The 23,381-nt window shown below is 38.0% G+C and overlaps 1 protein-coding gene across 5 annotated transcripts in view; it reads right to left on the bottom strand.

The window, feature by feature from the left end:
- Positions 1 to 23,381, bottom strand: part of KAT6B (lysine acetyltransferase 6B) — a 181,355-nt gene that overhangs the window by 54,698 nt on the left and 103,276 nt on the right. For all 5 annotated transcript variants that reach the window (XM_064594857.1, XM_045878150.3, XM_045878149.3 and 2 more), the window contains exon 4: positions 10,304 to 10,412. In XM_064594857.1, the coding sequence (XP_064450927.1) occupies positions 10,304 to 10,412 (109 nt within the window). The remainder of the gene's footprint in view (positions 1 to 10,303; positions 10,413 to 23,381) is intronic.

Below are 23,381 nucleotides of genomic sequence, written 5' to 3'. Positions count from 1 at the left end.
TGCATTTAACCTATGACACTATTCTTTTATAAAGGCTCCTCTCATTCAAATTAGTACAGGGGGAGGAAGTTGAAATATATAAAAACGGTATCAATCACGTCTTTCTGCTCGGGAACAGCAAACAAAGACAGCTTGCTGGTCCACTTTAAGAAGTATACTCTGAAGGGGGGAGGGGAGAGATTTACTTTGATCAGGGTTTCCCCCCCCTTATATAGTTGGGGGAGGGTAAGAACTCAAGTTTTAAAGAACAGCAATTTAAATTCCACCCTTAAAATAGGTCCCATCAGCTTAAAAGTATACCATTTACTTCTCTTTTTCCCCCTTCTTATTACTTCCTGTAAGTCATACATCACTAGCACATATGACCTCAATTTCATGCACTAGATTTTTCTCTCCATTTAAATCTGTTTTTGTACTTTGTAGTTTAATATTCAGTAACTAAGGTAATTCACATCTTATTATAGTTTATTATTTATTCTCACAGAGATCCTATGGAAAATACTTTTTAATAATTACACATTTTGAAAATTAATGTATTTCAGCCACTGCCAATCAAGAGCAAGGAATATTCTTCCTCTTATTGCTTTCTCTCACTTTAAGCAATATTATATCTCAAAACTACGATTTAAGCTACCCTGTCAAATTCTAAAATCTTCAGCCAATCTTTCCTTTAGGCAGCAATCTTACCTTTATTTAGCTCAAGAGAATTGGCCATAGATCCCTTCCAGCTCTAAATTTCTATGACTCTGTAAAGGATGCTGAGGGATGAAGAAACATTTCCATTTTATTTTCTCACGGCCACTTTAACACAAAAGACTGTAACTGAGTCTTGATATACCACTACACAATTACAGTAATTAGATAAAGGACAAAAATGCTAGTGATAATGAAATTCCTTACCTCCTGTTTAACCATTCCATAAACTCAACAATTCCCTCTGCAATGTAGGATCTCTCTGCTGACACAATTCATGGTGGTTTGTCTTTCTGGAGTTTGTTTTACTTTTGTAATGTGCAGTTTATCAGATCTGAGAGCACAGTATGTATTCATTCACTCACTCATTCTTATTACAAACACACACGTAGCACTAGTCACTTACAGTAGTTTTATCTAGCAAAACCAAAGGAATACTGTTTATAATTAAACAAGTACCAATGAAGCCACAAACCAGTAAAAGTAATTTCTGGAGGAAGTACTGTGGGAGGAAAACAACATGGATTCTGGAGTAGACGGAACAATGCCCCCCGAAGATGTCTACGCCATAATCCCTGTAACCTGTACCTGGATCACTGGACACGGTAAACGGGACTTTGCAGCTATGACTAAGGGTACAGGTCTTAAGACAAGGAAATTATCCTGGGTTATCTGGGTAGGGCCAATCTAATCATGAGTACTTAAAAGCAGAGATCTTTTCCAGATGGGTTAGTAAAATGAGATGGAAAAGGGAGGATATGAAAGACTCCACCCAGCTTAGCTAGCTTTGAAGATGGAAGAAAGGAGGAGAGACCAGAAGCCAAGAAATATGAGTGGCCTTTAGAAGCAGGGAATGTCATTCACCTAACAGCCAGCAAGAAAATGAGGTCTTGGCACAGCAAGCATCATACTCAGTGGAGTTTTTGGGGTACCTCACTGGCTCCGTCAGTGGGGTGTGTGACTCTTAGACACAGGGTCATGAGTTTGAGCCCCATGTTGGGGAGACAGTTTACTTAAAAAATAAATAAAATCTTAAACAAAAACAAAAACTGAGAACTTCACCCTTAAGGTCAAGAATAAGACAAGAATGTCCACTCTCACCACTTTTATTCAACAGAGTACTGGAAGTACTAGCCACAGCAATCAGACAAGAAAAAGGAATAAAAGGCATCCAAACTGGTAAGGAAAAAGTAAAACTTTCACTATTTGTAGATGACATGATTATAGAGAAAACCCAAAGACTCCACCATAAAACTATTAGCACTAATAAATGAATTCAGTAAAGTCACAGGATACAAAAATCAATCTACAGAAATCTCTTGCATTTCTATACACCAATAATGAAGCAGCAGAAAGAGAAATTAAGAAAACAAGCCCATTTACAACTGAACCCAAAATAAACTTAACCAAGGAGGTGAAAGACCTATACTCTGAAAACTATAAAACATCAAAGAAAGAAATTTAAGACAATGCAAAGAAATGGAAAGACATTCCATGCTAATGGGTTGAAGAACAAATATTGTTAAAATGTCCATATTACCCAAAGCAATCTACAGATTTAATGCAATTCCTATCAAAATACCAATAGCATTTTTTCTAGAACTAGAACAAATAATCCTAAAATCTGTGTGGAACCACAAAAGATCCTGAATGGCCAAGGCAATCTTGTAAAAGAAAAAACAAACCTGAAGTATCACAATTCCAGATTTCAAATTATACTACAAAGCTGCAGTAATCAAAACATTATGATACTGGCACAAAAATAGACACATAGATCAATGGAACAGAATAAAAAGCTCAGAAACAAACCCACAATTATATGGTCAATGAATCGCTGACAAAGGAGGCAACAATATGCAATGGGAAAAAGACAGTCTCTTCAACAAATGGTGCTGGGAAAACTGGACAGCTCCATGCAAAAGAATGAAGCTGATCCACTTTCTTACACCACTGACAAAAAGAAACTCAAAATGGATTAAAGACCTAAATGTGAGGCCTGAAGCCATACAAATCCTAGAAGAAAGCCCAGGCAGTACCTTCTCTGACACTGGCTGTAGCAACTTTTTTTCCTAGATATGTCTCCTGAGACAAGGGAAATAAAAGCAAAATTAAACCACTGGGACTAAATGAATATAAAAAGCTTCTGCACGGTGAAGAAAACAATCAACAGAACTAAAAGACAAGCTACTGAAAAGGAAAAGATATTTGCAAACGACACACCAGATAAAGCGTTAGTATCCAAAACATATAAAAAACTTACAAAACACCCAAAAAACAAATAATCCAATTAAAAAATGGGCAGAAGACATGAACAGACATTTCTCCAAAGACGACATACAGATGGCCAGCAGATACATGAAAAGATGCTCATCACTTCTCAGGGAAATTCAAATCAAAACTACAATGAGATACCACTTCACACCTGTCCTAATGACTAAAATAAAAAACACAAGAAACAAGTGTTGGTAAAGATGTGGAGAAAAAGGAATCCTGTGCACTGTTGGTGGGAAGGCAAACTGGTGCAGCCACTGTGGGAAACAGTATGGAGGTTCCTCAAAAAATTAAAAATAGAATTACCATATGATCCAGTAATTACACTACTGGGTATTTACCCAAAGAATCAAAAACACTAATTCAAAGGGACATATGCACCCTGGTGTTTATAGCAGCATTATTTATAATAGCCAAATTACGGAAGCAGCCCAAGTGTCCATTAGATGAATGGATAAAGATGTGTGTGTGTGCGTGTCTGTGTGTGTAGTGGAGTATTATTCGGCCATAAAAAAGAATGAAATCTTGCCATTTGCAATGACATGGATGGATTTAGAGAGTACAATGCTAAGTGAAATAAGTCAGTCAGCGAAAGACAAATACCATATGCCTTCATTCATATGTGGAATTTAAGAAACAAACAAACAAACAAACAAACAAAATGACAGACAAGCCAAAAAACAGACTCTGAACTATATAGAGAACAAACAGATAGTTACCAGAGGGGAGGTGGGTGGGCGATGGGTGAAATAGGTGAAGGGGATTAAGAGTACACTTATCTTGATAGAGCACTGAGTAATAGAATTGTTGACTCACTATATTGTACACCTGAAACTAACACTGTATGTTAACTATATGGAATTAAAATTTTAAATATATATACACAGAAACATAATATTCAAATTAGCTTCATGGTGAAAGAGCTTCCCAAATGTATGGGGGGAGATGATATAGAGAGTCTCTGGTGATTGATCCTGAGTTGAGAAAGCACATTTATAGCGGAATCAGGGCAGAAATCCAGACTGGGTTCCTGAGGAGCAGAGAGCTAAATTCTTTGGACATTTTTTATTTACCTCTATTGGATTAGATCCCATTTTATCTATCTTGTGTGGGTTTTTTTTAAATGTCAGGAAACATTATCTTGGAAAATGATTTGCCATCTTTACAAAGAGATGACTTTCTGAAATATATATACAAGTATTTGTTTAAAAAAAAAGGGAAGGAAGGAAGGAAGAAAAGAGAGAAGAAAAAAGAAAGAGAAAGAAAGAAAATGGGGTCTTGGTCCTACAAACACAAGGAATTGAGTTCTGTCAACAACTTTATGGTAATTTGTTATACGAGCAATGGAAAACTACTAAACACTCTGACACTGGGTCTCTCAGACCGGCTGTCTGACCAACCATCTGTCCATCTGAGATACGGTAAGGAAAAGGACAAACGTTTCAGATTTTATAGTCTAGCAGGAAAGAGACACATTAAAAATTAGAATTAACGTGTGAGAAAGGGTGGTTCAGAGAAATGGATGAATCTAGCAGGTTAGAGGAAGGTTCTTTCTTCCCAAAGAAGAAAGCCAAAGGATGACTGGCATTAGATGGGAAAAGGTGGTAGAAGCTAGGATATGCTGAGGGAGAGGGGGACATGGCACACTTAGGGAGGAAAGGTGCAATTTAACCAGTGTGCACAATATTGGGAGGGGCGGGTAGTGGTGTTAACAGGGGCCCAACCAGAAGAGGGTTTGGGGGCTACATTAAAGAATTTGAATTTTTCCTAAGGGTTATTTGGTAGCCACTAAAATAAATCTGTGAATAGATTTTGAAGTTTAAAAATTCACTTAGCCTGCAGCTTGGAAAATGGATGAGGGGAAGGAGGGTCAAGATTCGATTTAGGTTATTATAACAGCAGATGTGAGTGGTTTTGGTGGGAGTGTGTGGATATACCGAGGATGTGGGATTTAGATTAGGACATATAATCAATGTATTTTTGGTGATTCCTTAATGTGAGAGAACAGGACAGGATGGCTTGTGGAAATGAGTGGCCAGTGGGGTGCCATTTGCTGCAATGGTAAATCCCTAAGGAGAAGAAAGAGGTTAGTTTGCTGAGATCTCCACTGTTCCTGAGGTGTTTGTTGTTTGGGGGCAGTGGGGGCACTGCAAGGTTGACAGGCTGTTTTGGATACTTAACTCTGAGAAGCCTATGGGGGCGTCCAAGTGGTGATACTCTGAAGGCATTTATATCTAAGGACCTGGAGCTCAGCGGAAGCTATGAGGCAAAGTAAGAAACACAGGGCTAAGGACAGAAGCCTGAAGAAACATGTAGGGGATGGAGGGAGACAAAGGAGCAAACAAAAACTGTGTGAAAGGAAGTGGTGACAGAACACACAGAAAATATGGTATCATAGAGGCCAAAGGAAACGAACGGTTAAGGAAAAAGATTTTCAACAGGCCACATAGGCTGAGGACTAGCAGGTGTGAACTGAAAGATGTACAGTAGAGTCTGATGCAGACTGAAAAGTGACCTTTAGATTTTGCTACATGCACGTCCCTGGTAATCCTGCCCCGCACAATTTCAGTGAAATAAAAGGCCAGGCGCAAGGTTTCTGCTTCCTGTTTCTCCACTTGGATGGTCAGTCCAGCTGCGGGCTTGTGGAAGGTGGGGCTTACCAACCCTTCCTTCCCCGATCTATGTATTCCTCTTCAGATTCCATCCTTAGGTTTCTCTCTAGTCAAGGGTCTCCCTCCCAACCCAATCATTCAATCCTCGTGCAGTGTGAAGCTGGATAACTAGCCAACCAACTAGTCTCACAGTGACCGTAACAAACTAGTGTTGTTTAAATATACCTATTTAACTGCATGTCGCACCCACCAGCTGATCCTGGGAGCAGAAGGCAGGCCAGTTTTGTTCATGGTTGACACACATATGAAGACAAACCCAGCAGAGACTTCAGGCGTCCTGAGGGCAGACTGGTATTTGGCGCCACAGCTCCCATTCCCTCTGCCATACAAAGGTGTTTTCCTCGCCTTCCCAGCTCTATTCACAGCAGCCTCTCTCTGCCGCTGTTCCAATGAGCTTCCACTTAGACTGATGCTGTAATTTTGAACTGTACACTTATCTTAGATTTGCTAATTTGAAAACACACATGCACACAACTCATCTGTAAGTAAGATTTAACCACCCAGCAATCTGAGCAGTAGACACAAAATTTCATTTGGTATAATATCTAATACTTATGTGAAGCTAATTAAAGATAATTTGGTCTTAATGAGGCAAAGAGAATATAACAGTGTTAATTTCAAAGTAGGCTGATCCATGAAAGTCAAGTAAAATCACTTCCTAGGCCCAACATTTCCAAAGACCTGAATATGAGTATCTGATGATTCCCGCATTCGTATTAGTGGTTAGAATGAATAATCCTTCACATCTGTGTAATGTTTCATAGTTATTGACAATCTTCACATCGTGATCTCACTGGATGCTCACAATAGCCCTGTGGATGCTGGGTTGTAGACGTCAGCCTCCACATTTTACAGATAAATGAAAACTGCAGTTACACAGCCAGCAAGCAGAAACCTGGAAAACCATACTTGAGGCTCTGTGCACCCTGCCCCTCACCTCATATTTTTACTACTGCAAACTTGAATTATTTTTTCAAAGGAACTTGCAGCAGGAAAAACATAGTTAAAGAAAATACTGCCCATTTGCAGCACTGAGCCACCTTAAAAATAGAGACATTTCTAATTGGCTTACTTTATGATGTAAGGAGAAGGAAACATTTATTACTCACATCTATGAAATCTAAGCAGAGTTTAAGTGTGACATCATACAAATGGTACTTCAGACACAGGCGACTACAAACCAACAGGCACATATGGGAAACACATTTAAGAACGATCCTCCTTATGGGCTGCCATCTTTCCTCATCATTTCCTCTTTCTGGTTTTATACTGCTATGGGTATTTTTTTCACATGAACATTTTACGTCAGGGAGTCCTTTGATCATTACAGTTTCGATTCAATGCTAGAACCAATGGACTCTTCTGAGGGTGAGACAGTGGCCATTTCCATAGGCCAACTAGGGGTACCACCCACTCTGTAACTCCCACTTGAGAAACTGGACTGGACCAGACCATGACAATGGGGCTTCCACCATTATTGTTCCACCCCAGACAAATGCACACCACTGTTGAGCCATGCCATCTTATTTTATTACTTTTCCCCTCTAATTATCAAGTGTCACAAAAGAACATTGTAACTACAAGAACGCCACCCACCCCCAGCTCTCCAAAGAACAACTATATTTGATTTTGATTCATCTATTTAAAGAGTAGCACATAACAAAGTCTACTCATCTGATCTACCAGATGAACTAAATGTCTACAGTGCATCTCCCTGAGGTAAGAATAATGGTTTTTTTTCCTTGACTAAAGTAGCTAAATCCAGATTGGCACAGTACATTCAAGGAAACATTAAGTGAACCTCAACACTGAGCCAGATCCCATGGTGGAATCTAGAGAAGCTCTCTTAGCCATCCTCTATCCTAAACTAAGGGATATGATGCTCCCAGGGCTTGTATTGCGGCCATGACCCATACCTTGACTCCAAAGCCTCTGGCTTTTTCTAATTGAAAGGAGGGGGTAGGGGAGAACTGGCTCACAGAATGACTCTAGCTATATGAGCCTTCCAAGACAGTATCCTTAGTCCATTCTTCTCCATTTGTTAAAAGAGAAAACCTAACATTACACCTACATACCCTGGTAAAGTAAGAAACTTTAGGGAAAAAAAATTTTGATGACCTCAAAGTACAAATGAGATCAAACTTCTCCTTTGGCAGGTTTTCAGTCTGGGAAAGATGAAGGGAGATTGATTACATCAGAAAATCTAAGATGTACCTGTTTAGAATTACACCTTTATACCTTGTGAAGGAGGCCTTGAAGTTATGATCTAGGAGATAATGATCTCAAATTTCTCATCAGCTCAAGTAAGTGTATCAGCAGAGGTAAGGAAATATATGAAGGGAACTTTTCTTCCCACATTTAAGTGCATTTTTAATCTGTCTCGGCACCCAGACAAATAGGTACTCAAAAAAATAAAACAGTGAAGGTAGTTTTTAAAGTACCACCTTAAAAGTCACAAAGGGTAAACCCCAGACAAATGCACACCACTAAATTGATCAGGCAGTTAAACAAAAGAATAATTCATTCAGAGTGAGCCTCGTGAGAAAACCCAAAAGATAACTTCAGAGTCAGAACTGATGAGTGAAGGACTACCTCAGCAGGATAAAACGGGGAGATTGCAGGGTTGAAATTTATTAAACTGAACATACAGATAATGTTTCCATGCCCTTTTGTCACTATCCATGATACCATGGGCAGGTAAAGAATTTTAATGAATCCGTAAAGCCCATCAAAAAGACTGTCAGAATGCATTTCTCAGGCAGAGTTTGAAATGTCTTATTTCCAAGGCTCCCCTCCCAGTCAGGTCCTGAGAGCGGCAGAACCACATAAAGCTTATCCAGTTAAACCTTTATAGGAGGACAAAGAATCATTACACAACACTGTCATTCCTCAGTAAATGAAACATTTCCTCTATCCAACCATCAAGCAGCTGTCAAAATGATGTTAAGATTTGAAATTACTTGCAGCAATCGAGGACAATATCAAACATGCCAAATAATGACAATGGCTGACATTTATAGCACACTTACCCTAGTTGTTGTAGACCCTGTGCTAGGCTATTTACTGGTGTTCTCTCATTGAACTCCCACAAAATCCAAGAGGTAGGTGCTAGCATTATCTAATTTTTCTAGTGTGGAAATCAAGGCACAAAATAGTTAAGTAACTAACTCAAGGTAGAAGAACCGGGCTATGACTCGCTCTTGAGTTTTTGTTAACCACTTACTATACTGACTTCCTAAATGATGGTATGCTATGGTATTTTGCAGTTTGTTGTTGTTTTTAAAGATAACCATAATCAGAGAAATACTTGGTTATGAATGTGAAAATAACACTTCGGGAGGAAAAACGTTTCAGGAGGCTGAGAGAAGAAAATTTAAAGATTAACACAAAGAGATTATTTTTTAAAAATCCAATTAACTACTACTCAATCTGTTGGCTGTGTGTGGTTGTGTATACATATATAACTATATATAAAACTATATATAGGGGCGCTTGAGTGCATCAGATGGTTAAGCACCTGAGTCTCAGTTTCGGCTCACGTCATGATCTCAGGGTCCTGGGACCGAGCCCCATGTCAGGCTCCCAACTCAGTGTCGAGTCTGCTTCTCCCTCTTCCTCTGCCCCTCCCCCTGCTCACATTCTCTCTCTCTCTCTCTCTCAAATAAAAATTAAACAAAAACAAAAACAAAAACCTATGCATATAAAACCTAGGCAACTATCACATGATTAGCAAGAAGGAAGACCAGCTTGGTAAGACAAATTCTTTTATTTTTTTTAAAGATTTTATTTATTTATTTGAGACAGAGAGAATGAGAGACAGAGCATGAGAGGGAGGAGGGTCAGAGGGAGAAGCAGATTCCCTGCCCAGCAGGGAGCCCGATGCGGGACTCGATCCCGGGACTCCAGGATCATGACCTGAGCCGAAGGCAGTCGCCCAAGACAAATTCTTTTAATGTAAGCACAATTTGACTTCTTTTTTCCATTTTAAAGGTAAGGTCTTAAAATCTTAGATTGAGAAAAAGGCAGAGGTGCCAGTACCTTGACAGCATTTTAAATATTGCAATTTGCCAACAGTCAATCCAGTGTCCCCACCCAGCAATTCCTTGATTTCAACATTACCTTCTATTTGACCACTTTTTCCTATCTTATTCTAGGCAATTTGAATTTTTTTCATGCCTGATGATTTCTTGATTCTGTCACTGCAGTTTCCAGAACACTGCCCCTTTCATTTAGAGTCACAAAGAGCTGGGTTGTAATACTGTATTTCACCAGCAGGTGTCACACCCTGAAACACCGTATCTTCCAACTCAGACATCTCTTAATTGAGATTGGGAGTTATAGAAAACAAGTGATTCTAGTTGTATTCAGCTTGAAAACTTAGAATTCTTTACACTGGATTTACCTGCAATGTAAAATACTCCATATGTATGAAATCAAAGCTTAATTATAAATATTAATATACATGTAATATCTTTGTCAGTGCTAATACACTTTCTCCCCCTCGACCTGCACTTACTTTTTAAATTTAAAAACTCTGTTATAACCACAAAATTGCATTAAAAAACAAATGCAGTTTTGATAAAGACATGAATAACATACAACTATGGAGGAGACACTACACACACACACACACACACACACACACACACAAAACTGTACCAACTTACCACTACTACCACAGTCTGCACAAGAGAGGAGTTCTTCTGGTTTCTTTTCACGATTTGATTCTTTAGTCCCCAAGCAGAAGCTACATATAGGAATGGGATCAGCACGGGGCTATGATAAAATTAAAAAAAAAAAAAAAAGTCAGTTTTCCATGTCAAAATTAACAACGGAACGTTAAAGTCAAAGCTTCTTACGTATTTCTTTTTTTTTTTTTAAAGATTTCTTTAACAACAGAAAAACTGCTGAGTAAGGTATTCCAATCAACATTTTCTAATAAAAAATCTTTAATTATTTGATGCTAAATTATTATCTGAATAATGCATTTAAGATTCAGAAGTAGTTTTTATTAGGGCGCCTGGGTGGCTCAGTTGGTTAAGTGACTGCCTTCGGCTCAGGTCATGATCCTGGAGTCCGGGGATCGAGTCCCGCATCGGGCTCCCTGCTTGGCAGGGAGTCTGCTTCTCCCTCTGACCTTCCTCCTTCTCATGTGCTCTCTCTCTCTCAAATAAATAAATAAAATCTTTAAAAAAAAAAAAAAAGAAGTAGTTTTTATTAAACCAATGAAATCTTAAGACATTTATAGATTATATAACTTTCCTAAAATGAACATTATTAAAGATTCTTTTGGGGGCACCTGGCTGGCTGAGTCGGTAGAGCATGCGACTCTTGATCTCAGGGTCATGAGTTCGAGTCCTGTATTGGGTATAGAGATTACTTAAAAAAAAGATTCATTCAAAATCTCAATCGTTCCCCTAATTTATAGGCCTGTAATAAATGGACTCATCTATTCAGTATTATAATTTATGAATATCTTCTAATTGTTATTTCAGATTGTTTTAACTCAACTTTATCAAATGTTTTAGTGCAGGTTACTATTACTCATCTATTAAATTTTTTTTTAAAGATTTTATTTATTTATTTGAGAGAGAGAGAATGAGAGAGAGCACATGAGAGGGGGTAGGGTCAGAGGGAGAAGCAGACTCCCTGCCGAGCAGGGAGCCCGATGCGGGACTCGATCCAGGGACTCCAGGATCATGACCTGAGCCAAAGGCAGTCGCTTAACCAACTGAGCCACCCAGGCGCCCTCATCTATTAAATTTTTGACCTAAAATATCGGTGACATAATAACAGAGTGAGAACTAAGCAAGAATTTTAAAATTCTGTAGGATCACTTGGGAAGCTCAAAAGACGGTCTTCAAAGGTAAACGACACCATGCCACACAAAAGAGGTAAACTCTCAATCTGACATTCCCACTTTAATAAAAGAAACAATGAAACATTTGTCTAACCCCCCTAGTACTCTTTAGCTCTCACTGAGGTAACTGCTTTTAACAACGTATTAAGTCTGCATACCTCTCAATGTCTCCAATGTTATTTATGGCTACCAGCAATGCTAATATTCCCATTCATATAAATAGTTGACTGTGCCTACAGATCTGGTCACATTTATTCTGAAGAGCCAAAACTGTATGAAAATTAAAATTTTATTGCATATTCCAAGCCTTCACACATGTTGTCTCTAGCCATCTGAATGTAACTATAACGTATTTATATTTGAATCTCATGAATCAAAAATTCAGGGTAAGAAAAGTTAGCATAATCATACATGTTTTTTAATGTAAATTAAAAATGAAATTTTTGCAAGGTCTAACTTTTAAAATATACAGCAGCATAGAATAAACCTCATTTGCTCAGCTACTGTATCCCAAATGCCTAATTAATACATTGCCCGATACACAGCAGGCACTCAAAATATATGTTAACTGAATAAATGGAAGAAACATATGCTAGTTAGAAGAAAAAACTCTCATCTCTAAGACACTATTTCAAATGGTTATAATGATTCCAACAAATGTCGGTTCCCTGTGAAAACATGTCATCAAAAACCAGAATTCGTCTTATGACTGAGGATTTGCAAAATTGTTCAATATGATTGTTAATTTCATCCTACAATGGGGGTGTTCATTATCTTGCCCTTATTTTCAGTTTAATTTGTTCTTTTAATATGCACAGGCTTTACTTTCTGAAGTAGCTATGCAAATGTGTTTTTGTAGCCCCAGTTAAAAAGCAGAGTATAAAACACTTTGTACTAGAAAAATCCAAAAAGACAAGCTACAACAAATTGGTCACTGACTCCAGCCACAATTTTTTAAATGCCAGATAATCAGCACTGCATAATTATGGATCCATAGTTATTACTTGCAACTGCTCAACTGTAGTACCTTGGGAACACTTCTGTTCCTTTAAAGAGCAATTAAAAGAACAATCTGGTTTTAAAGTGACAACATTCCCCTGATAGATTCTAGCTAAAACCCAGTCCTTGTACTAATGGGATTCCTGCTTTCATTTGGTATAACAATGCTCAAGCCACTGCTGCCATCCCTGCAGTGATAAATAATTTACAAAATGTCACATATCATTCATGCAATGAAACAAATCCAAATCTGCAATCCCATTTTTCTTTTCCCGATGAATTTTTAGCTGTAAGAAAGACATGGCCATCAGCCAGCACTCGTGCTCATTTTTCGTTTTTAACTAAAGGTAACACAAAGGACAAAGGTTGCTAGTAGTTCATGGCCAGAAAGACTGATGTCCCACACTCTGCCCAATAATAGAAAGCATAGATGCTATCACTTCACGCTACATTCAAGTGAACCCCACCAGGCTGATGTATGCTCACAACCATTTATTTTAGGGATAACTATCTCACAATACTCTATAAAACCACTGCATTATACAGAAATGTCTGCCCTGCTGAATTATTGATAATTCAAGGCACTTTTTTGCTAACCTCACTATAGCCGAGTCTAATTAACTTTAAAAAATTGTCACTTGTAAGAAATGAAACTTCTACAGTAATGCATGTAAATGGGTCACAAAATTATTATGATTCACTATTCTCAATCAGACTTCATATAAACTGTTTCAAAAAATAATCCCTGGTAATAGATTAAAATGGACTGTAGTCAGAAAGAGGTCTGAATAAATGGAATTCAATTCTACCCAAGTCTACCACAGACAAATCGTATTTAAGAGGTCTGAAAATGAAACCAAACATCTCCTAATTCTTAACTACTTTCTTTGAAATTTCACAAAAGCACCTAACCTGTTGATCACATTTACTTATCAACATGACTGAATATTTCAAACTAATCTCAAGAATTAACACCCATGATGGATAGGTTTAAACTCTGCAACCTGCTCAGGAAATGACTCCTCCTCATCTCCCATGGAATCGATGGTCCTAGTGTAGCTGCTAGGTAAGAAGGCACTTTACACTATCTCATTTAATCATCTCAACAATCCTGCCAGGGATGTTTATTATTATTATTATTTTAGGGAGGGAATTAAGGATCTGAGTAGTGAGGTAACTTTTCTAAAGTTGTACAAATTCAACTGTGGAACTGGGATTCAAACACAGGTCTGTCTTCACCAAAGTCCGTTTCTCACCTTCAGTACTTACTCTCCCACCCCCGACTTCTCTCCTCTCAGAAAAATAAACATTTAAAATTATCTTTCCATCAGTGGGAAGAACTCTTTACTAATGTGCTCATAATCTTTTCCATTCTATTTCTCCCATGACCAATGGCAGGTTTTTAAAACTATTGTAAAAGCAACCACTACTATCCTATAGACTACTATTACAATGGTGAAAAGGTACCTTTACAATGGAGCTCCTTACCCAAGTGATCAAACCTATCACCAGTATGTGACAAACTAACATTATGCGCCTCCCAAGTGTGGCACTAAAGGACTCAGCACAGCCTATGCAGGATTCCTGCTAGAATTATTCACCCTGAATCTAACCATAAGGAACCAATCAGGCAAATCCAAATTTAGGGACATTCTGAAAAACTACTGGCCTGGACTCTTCGAAAAATGTCAATGACACATAAGACCCAATAAAGGGCAGAACCAATTTAGGCAACTAAACTGGCCCGAAAACTAAATACAACTTGTGATTCTTATACGGATTCTGGGTTTTTAAAAAAATTACCCTGGGGTGGCTGGGTGGTGCAGTCAGTTAAGCATCCGACCCTGGGTTTCCACCGAGGTCCTGATCTCAGTGCAGAGTAGGTTTAAGACTCTGTCTGCCCCATCCCCCCTTGCTCTCCTTCTCTCACTCTTCTCTCTCAAATACATACATACATACATCTTTAAAAAACTTTACCCACAGTTATTAAGGACATTATTTGGATAATTAGGGAAATACACACTGAAAAGTAGACAATATATAAACTGGATAGAACAAATTTCTTCAGTCAACACAATTGTGTTTATATGAGAGAATATCCTCTTTCTTGGCAATTATGTGCTGAAATATTTTGGAGTAAACTGTCATGATGTCTATAACTTAAGCTCAAAAGATGCTGGGGGAAAAACTGTGTATCTGTGCGTGTATTAACAATGTTAAAGGTTGGCAAATCTATGTAAAGTTTACATGGGTGTTCATTTTATTATTCTTTCAATCTTTCTGCATGTGTACAGTTTTCCAAACAAAACACTGGGAGGGGGGTGTAAAATAGTACCCCCTCCACTCTTAAAAAAAGATCTACAATGGATTGGATTATTATGTAATTGGATTACAAGCATTCATAAAATAAAGTATCTCAATCCAATTAGTGATTCACAGGCAATACAGAGGACAGAGGAACTGTCAATCCGTATAGTAGGAGGACGCAAATACCAACACTCTCGAGGACAAATGACCCAGTTTTCTTCAACAAATAAATTAAAAGGGAGACAAATTGAGCAAGCAAGGAAGAGAGAGCAATAGATTTGGAATAAGAACCAATAGGTTAATAGAGATTTAAAAGACTGATCTGCCAATCACAATGTATGGTCCTTATCCCGATAATGATTCTTTTTTTCTCTTTTTTAAGATTTTATTTATTTATTTGGCAGAGAGAGAGCATAAGCAGGGAGAGCAGCAAGCAGAGGAGAAGCAGGCTCCCCGCCAAGCAGGGAGCTGGATGCGGGGCTCGATCCCAGAACCCTGGGATCACGACCCGAGCTGAAGGCCGACGCTTAACCAAGCCAGCCAGGCGCCCCCTTGATAATGATTCAAATAAAGTATAAAATAAAACAAAATAGGGTGACCCATTAAAGGAACTGGGGCTAATCAGCTTTGAACACGCTGTTGGGAAGGAACAAGCTGGATGTCTTCATCCCAGGGAAAGGGCTAGATTTGTTCTTCATGGCTCCAGAGTGCAAAACCCGAACAGGGTTTATCCTAGAGGGAGTTAAACTTTCCAACAGAAATGTCCAAAAATTGAATGGATTGTTTTTTCCTGCTTTCTTTCTTTATTTTATTTTTTAAATTGTGGTAAAACATACATTAACACAAAATTGACCACCTTCACCATTTTTTAAAGTATATACTTCAGTGGCATTAGGTGTATTCACACTGTTGTACAACCAATACCATCATCCATCTCCAGAACTTTCTCATCTTCCCAAACTAAAACTCTGTCCCCATTAAACATTAACTCCCTTCTACTTTGTCTCCATGAATTTGACTACTCTAGGTACCTCATATAAGTGGAATCATATAGTCTTCATGGAATGGATTATTTTTGGAAGGCCCCCTATAATCAGAAAACACCATGGGAGAGGCTGGACCAGGATGGTGACGACGCCACAGAGAACAAAGCAACCTCACACAAGCTGGGGATCCGGGACCCTTCAACGGTCCTTTCCAGATCACATATTTTAATGGTTCCATGGCTGGATAATCTCTGTGCCTCTTCCCAACTCTGCTTTAATTTTTTATTGATTCTATTATACTTAAAAAGACATTTCAAAATAAGTCTTCAGGACTCTCAACCTCAAAATTCAATAACCTCTTCTGAGAAAACATCCTTTAATTCCAAGACAATTCATTTTGAGAAGTTCTGTATTTGCTTATGGTTACTTTTGTTTCTGCCCTGAAGGAAACAGCATGTTTATTAATCTTGTCAGTCTAAGTAAGTGGAGAAAAATAAATGAAAGTTCATGCTAGATGGGAGCCAGGTGCACATCCTCTTTGACGAAGACACTAAAAGGGTTTTGTCTCCATAATCTCCACTCACAATGATCAGGGACACAGCCCTCTCTTTCCATTATCCCCTATGGATTCATCTCCATGGGGCATCTAGAACTTTCTTGAATTTACTTAAAAAACAACACCATTTTAGGAAAAAAAAAACAACACCATTTTAGTAGTTCCTAGTGTTAAAAGCAACTCAGTATTTTTCATTCATATATTCATACCTGTATCATTGTAAGACCTGGATTTAAATATTAATCTCTGAGCCAGTTTTCCTCATCTGTAAAAGGGCACAATTGTGTCTGCGTTGTCTAGCTCTGGGGTTGCTAAAGCTCAAATATGAGTGTGTGAAAGTACTTTGCACACTATAAAGCTCTATTCAAATATTATGATTATTGCAACATTCACTTCAGCTATAAAAACAAAAAACAAACAAACAACTTAAGTCCTTAACAAACATCAGCACAAATGAATTGTGGTGGAGCTTAGAATTATTCTATGATAGACTTTGACTCTGTGAGTCCCCATGATAAATATTAATCTTAGAGGGTTATTATTATTATTTTTTTAATGAATTCATCAGGGAATAAAAGAACAGGAAAGAAAATGTCTCAATTGAGAGCCAAGAGGCCCTGATTTAATAAAAGGAAAGGTCAAAGAAAAAGATGCCAAAGGAAGAAAAGCACAAACATATACTACAAAAGTAAACAAAGATGAATATAAATCCTTTATACCCAAGTATCAAACAGTTCATCTTTGGAGGGTGTTCTCTACACTTCAGCTCAGACAACTTAATTCGGTAACTCCAAAGCGCGTTGTATAAAAGGGTTTTAAGGCTTATGCATCTCTTCAAATTGCACCCTTTTATCATCTTGTACTGCAATCTGAAGTTTAAGTAATGCTTTGCTGTTTACCAAAATGCTTTCCTCAAGTGTCTCACAAGTGACAAACACAAAGCCTACGAGACAGGATTGCAGCTTTTTCTGTCTCCGTTTTACAGGTAAGTTAAATGCCTCCCTAAGGTCACATAGCTGTCAAGACAGAGGGTCCCAGGCTGCCAACTGCAAGCCCTTTGCTCTTCCACTCTTCCATGGCTGGTCCCTCATTTCCTTTGGAGCTCAGATTCAGATATCACCTTATCAGAGAGGCTTATTCCTGACCATTCTCTCTGAAATTGCATTCCACCAGCACCACTCGGGATCCCCCAGGCCTTGCTGTATTTTTCTGCATGGCATTCATCACTGCCTGACATATTCTGTATCATTTGTCTATTTTGTTTCACTTACTAAACTATCAAAGCTCCATTCTGAGGGCAGAGCCTTTGTTCACTGCTGTAGCTGCAGCTTCAAAGTGCATTTGTTGAATAAATGAACAAATGAACAAACTGCTTTTAGGTTCAGAAGTGGTTCCTCTGGTTCAACAAGGTCCCAAAGACTATTGTTCTTTCACATGTATCCTTAATAACAATAATATGACGTGTTAAGCAACCATCAATGGCAAGGCAGCTTCCATCACTTGTCTAGATTGGCTTTTATTCTACTCTGACCACTTATAATGAATGACCATTTGGGCATAATTGTATTTTCTGGGTATAACCTGACAAGAGAGAACCAAAATTTAAATATCAGCTGGGAGGAAATTATCTCCACCACTACTGGGGCTCGCTCACTGATAGTCACTATAGGTTGTATGTAAAATACATCTGGGGCCATGCCCAGTTGCTAGTACCTATCTGTGAGCCTCCTTACCTTTTTTCCCCCTCTCAAGAAAGAAATGTAAGTTAAAAAAAAAAAAAGTAGGAGTAAGAGTCAAGGAAGATGAATACACTGAAGTGAGAATAACAAAATTATAACAAGAGCATGAATCTGTTCAATCTATTTAAAAATATTTTACAAGTTTTGGGGCTTTATTATTGCTAGTGAATGATTTCCCACAAACTTCACAACTGATAGCACAGGTACCACAGAGGTTGAAAAATGTTTCTTTTGTTTTTAGGGTAACTTTTTTTTTGACACTTATCTAATAGAGAACTTAAGTTTCATCTCTTGCCACTTAACCCACTCATTCAACTCATCAAGCCCGCTCCTAATTAGGATATAGATCACGCACACTTGGCATTTCCCTTTACGGCAATTCTGCTCTAAGATGTAGTCTTTGAAAATACAGTAACTCTAAAAGTAGAGACTTCCTGTGATGCTCTAAATTGCCTGGGATTTTAAGAGCATTATCTTGTTCCCAGCGGCATATGCCGTAACTGTGGTCAGTAACAGACATGCCTCTGCAGGAAGGTTTGGTGACTGGCTTGCCCTCATGGCCATCCTTCAGGGGCACAAGAGAACCTTGTTTGTGATGTGTCTGTTGCCATTTTCTCTACACTCATGGACCCTTTTGTTTTATTCTAAGGCTATTCTTGCCATTCTATTATGAATTTTTACCTGAACAGATGCCATAATTTCTTCCAGAAGATAATTGGAGATACACTTATAAGACTTCTCACAGGCAACAATTTTACCCTAATTTTATACTCGCCATATAGATTTTTGTTATATCACCTCCCCTGCTCATTATACTTCTCTGTGGGTAATTGGTTCTGTGAGGGAGCACTACATTATCCCCACTGGCTCTGGATTGAGTTTCTGTCTTACTCTGGGCAAAAGGATTTATTATTGCTAATGTATGGAGATCTTAAATGTGACTGCTATATTTTACCTCCTTGTCACAGTGAAGAACATTCTCTGTATTTTAAGAGTGACAAGTAAATTAAATCTAATAAAATAAAAATATTTAAAAGCATCCCTATACATATTCATAAATATGTCACTTCTTTTTTCATTTAAAGAATCACTTAGAAACAAAAACAGTATCAATGGACCAACACTGGGAAATGCCCACACTCAGAGGCTGATTCAGAAGCAAAAAATAGTAAAAGCTTGACTTCAAAGAAATAAGAAAAGGAGAGAAGGAAAGACTTTCTAAGAACATCAGCCCCAACAGTTATCAATTGTGTGGAGCTAATTGAAATGCTCACACTGTAGGTACTCTAGAACTTGTTCTAATTAGGCAGGTGTGCCATTTATAAGAGTGCTGATTAAGGAGAGGGATTCTATTGGAAGGAAACAAATCTAATCTGGCATACTGCATTTAACAATAGCATCTCATTTTTGTTGTTGTTGTTTATTTGTTTTTGTCTTTGCAGATAGAGCCTACAAATTTGCAGAGGATGGGGAAGCCAATGAAGCAATTGCCTTCCCCAGCATCTTTAATTTCTTATCTGGACAGGGACTTGGCTTTTAAGATTTCATCTGAACGTCTCTCCCTCCACCCCTACCATTAGAAACTGCAGATACTGCATTTATCTTCTTAAGAGGGATCAAAGTCTGATTCAACACAGCTGGAAATTCAACACATGGTTACAGGAAGTCTGCTTAGGATTTACAAACTATTCTCTCTGGCAAGCCTGTCACAATATTAGCAATATAATATAAACTCTACTCTAGGTTTTGAAAAATGGAATTTTAAAATCAATTCATATTCGAGTGTCACAAATCTTTAATTTTTTTCCCCAAACTATTTTTTTAAGAGCAGTTTTAGGTTTACAGGAAAACTGAGAGGAAGGTAGAGAAATTTCCCATCTCTCCCGGCCCCACACATTCATAGTCTCCCCCATTATCAACATCCCCCCACCAGAGTGGTACCTTTGTTGTCAGTGAAGAACCTACAATGACATATCATATCACCCAAGCCCACAGATTACATCAGGGTTCTCTCTTGGCATTATACATTCTGTGGGTTTGGAAAAATTTATGATGACATATCTACCATCATGGTATCATACAGAGTATTTTCACTGCCCTAAAAAATCCATCTGTTCATCTCTCCCTCCCCTCTAATTCCTGGCAACCACTGATCTTTTTTACTGTATCCACAGTGTTACCTTTTCCAAAATGTCATATAGTTGGAATAATAAAACTAGCTTTCTTGGTTGCCCCAAGGCATCTGTTTTAATCTAGATGTGGTGCCGAATACCCCACATAGGCACAACTGCAGCCATTCTCATTACCAATTCCACCAAGAGAAACCTGCATTAACTGCTCAGAGACACAGGCTACTGAATTTATTGTAATTAGATCCAAAAAGGGAAGTAGAACAACGAGAGGAGACATAGGTAGGTAGATTCTAACCAGAAAAATCACGTTAGTCAGTTTCTCAGTATTATCATCACCATCACCAGCACCCCTGACAATGTTCTGCATTCACAGAGATTTATGTCAGTTAAGATGCTTTGTACTATTCAATAAGTTAGTAATGTTTACTCAGCACCCAACTATGCCAAGGAGAATGTAATTGGTACTCCAAGTGCTTGTCGTCACAGAACCAACAGAAGTAGTGTAATTCCATTACCACACTTAATTCTCAATTGCCCTGTGGGCACATAAACCATCTGGTGTACAGAATTTCCATGCCCTTGACTTTTCTGCTTTTGTTTTCCTCACTTTCAGACTACCTTTGACTCTTTCAATTACAGTAGTCATTAGCAGTAGGAAAAGAGAATTGTTTGGGTAATTACTGACCTTGTCTTTTTAAACTCTTCCCTAACTTCTTTGTGGTGGAGGTTCTAGATCTAATGCTTTAGGACAGGCACCAACCGAGCACTTACGTGAACATTATTAGTGACACTCTGCTCTTTGGTGCTCCAGCCTCGTGGCAGGCTGTGTGGGAATTGTACAAAACATAAGCCTCCCCCCTACCAATGCAAGCTACAGCAAGGCCAGGAAGGGAAACACCAGATGTCACAGGCTTTCCCCCCAGGGGCAAAGATTTTTAAGCTCAATTTCCTAGAACTTTAAGTCTTAGAAAAGCCTACTACAGGGTATTCAGTAGGTAGAAGAAAGCTCTTTATTTTTGTGAAATCTTTGTAGGTTTTTTTGTATATTTTAAGTCAAAGCTTAGTACACGGTGAGCTCTTTGAAGGAGATCCTCGTTTGTTTACCTAAATCAGCACACATAATGAAGAACTCTACACTGTAGATGTTTGGTAAGTATTTGTTGAATATATAAATTTAACATTATTTCTCATACCTGGTACTTTCTCATTTTTACTTTAGTTTATAAAGGGTAAATAAATAACAGAACAGCACGTGGTTATGGGGGACAATAAATACGTTTTAAATGTTCGCCCATTTTCAATCTTCACACCTCAACCTCTTACATTTTTTTATTTTTTAAAGATTTTATTTATTTATTTGACAGAGAGAGACACAGCGAGAGAGGGAACAAAGCGGGGGCGTGGGAAAGGGAGAAGCAGGCTCCCCACGGAGCAGGGAGCCCAATGCAGGGCTCGATCCCAGGACCCTGAGACCATGACCTGAGCCGAAGGCAGATGCTTAACGACTGAGCCACCCAGGCGCCCCCCCTCTTACATTTTTTAAATTATAAAATATACATAACATGATATGTACCACTTTATTTTTAACTGTAAAGTTCAGTGGCACTAAGTACATTCACACTATTGTACAACTAAGATAATGTATATTTCACACATGATGAAATGGACAGTTCAAAGTTTTGAATAAATGTATATACTCATGTAAACCCACATCTCTAGCAAGATACAGAGCACTACATAACCCCAGAAGTTCTCTCCTGCCTCCTCCCAGTCAAGTCCTTTCTACTCTCCTTCCCAAGCACCCACTACTCTGATTTCTACCACCACAGTTTGATTTGATCTGCTCTAGAACTTCATGTAAATGGAACCAAACGAGGAATTCTTCTTGTGGGGCTTCTTTCAACTCACTATACTGTCACATTCATTCACATTGCTACATATGTCAGTAATTCATTTCTTTTTACTACTGAATAATATTTTGTTGTAAAATCCACAAAAACTTGCTTATTCTCTCTATAGGTGATCAGCATTTAAGTTGTTTACAGCTTAGAGCTAAAATGAATAGAACTGTTATAAACATTCTTACATAAGTACTTTGTGAACATGTGTTTTCATCTCTCTTGCGTGAATACCTAGGAATGGAACTGCTGGGTCATAAGGTAGGAAGATGCTTAACTTTATTAAAAACCTCTAATTAGGTTAATCGAGAAAAGGAAAAAAGTTAATTACCAAAATAATAAGTAACAAGGGGGTATCACTACAAATCTTGAAGACATATCAGGGACAGCTTTATGCCAATAAATTAGACAACTCAGATAAACAGGCAACTTCATTGATGGAACGAATTAATAAAACACCACAAGAGGGAATAGAACATCTGAGTAACTCTAAATCCAAAGAAAATGATTCGTAACTTAAAAAAACCCTGCAAAGGACTCCAGGCCCAGACACCTTTGCCAGTGAAATCTTTTGAATATTTAAGAATGCAATACCAATCTTACATGATCTATTTCAAAAACAAACAAAAAAACAGAATAAGAGGAAATATTTCTCAACTAATTTTATTAGGCCAGCATAATTCTGATACCAAAATCAGATGAAAACATTACCATAGAAGAAAATTTAAACAACAACCAGTATCTCCCATTAACATAAACCCCATTTGTTTTCTTCTTAAATTTTACTTTAAAAAAATCAGTTTTACTAAGGTATAATTTATATATAATAAAATGCACCCTTTTAAAGTTTGGGCAAACACATATATTTATATAATTACCGCAACAACAAAGAATCAGAACCCTTCTGTCACCTCAGAAAGTTCCCTTAAGGGTGAAATAGGTGAAGGGGATTAAGAGTATACTGTAATCAGGACTGAGCAACATAGAGAGTTGTTGAATCACTGTATTATACACCTGAAACTAAGAGAACACTGTATGTTAACTATACCGGAATTAAAACAAAACAAAACAAAAAACAAGTTCCCTCAAGCATTTCTGTAGTTCCCTCTATAGACCCAAGCAACTACTGATTTGCGGTCCCATTTATCAATTTTAATCTTTGTGTCCAACAAAGAAATCTTTGCCTATTCCAAACTTGCAAGGGCCTTGTCCTCTATTTTCTTCTGATTTCATGGTTTTAGTCTTTAAATTAAGTCTATGATCCGTTT

Source organism: Mirounga angustirostris, unplaced genomic scaffold, assembly GCF_029215605.1.
Source record: "Mirounga angustirostris isolate CCGP_5_RB_7025 unplaced genomic scaffold, mMirAng1.0.hap1 SCAF_6, whole genome shotgun sequence".
Lineage (NCBI taxonomy): Eukaryota > Metazoa > Chordata > Mammalia > Carnivora > Phocidae > Mirounga > Mirounga angustirostris.
Note: the sequence above shows the minus strand (reverse complement) of the source record. Positions and strands in the feature narration are given on the sequence as shown.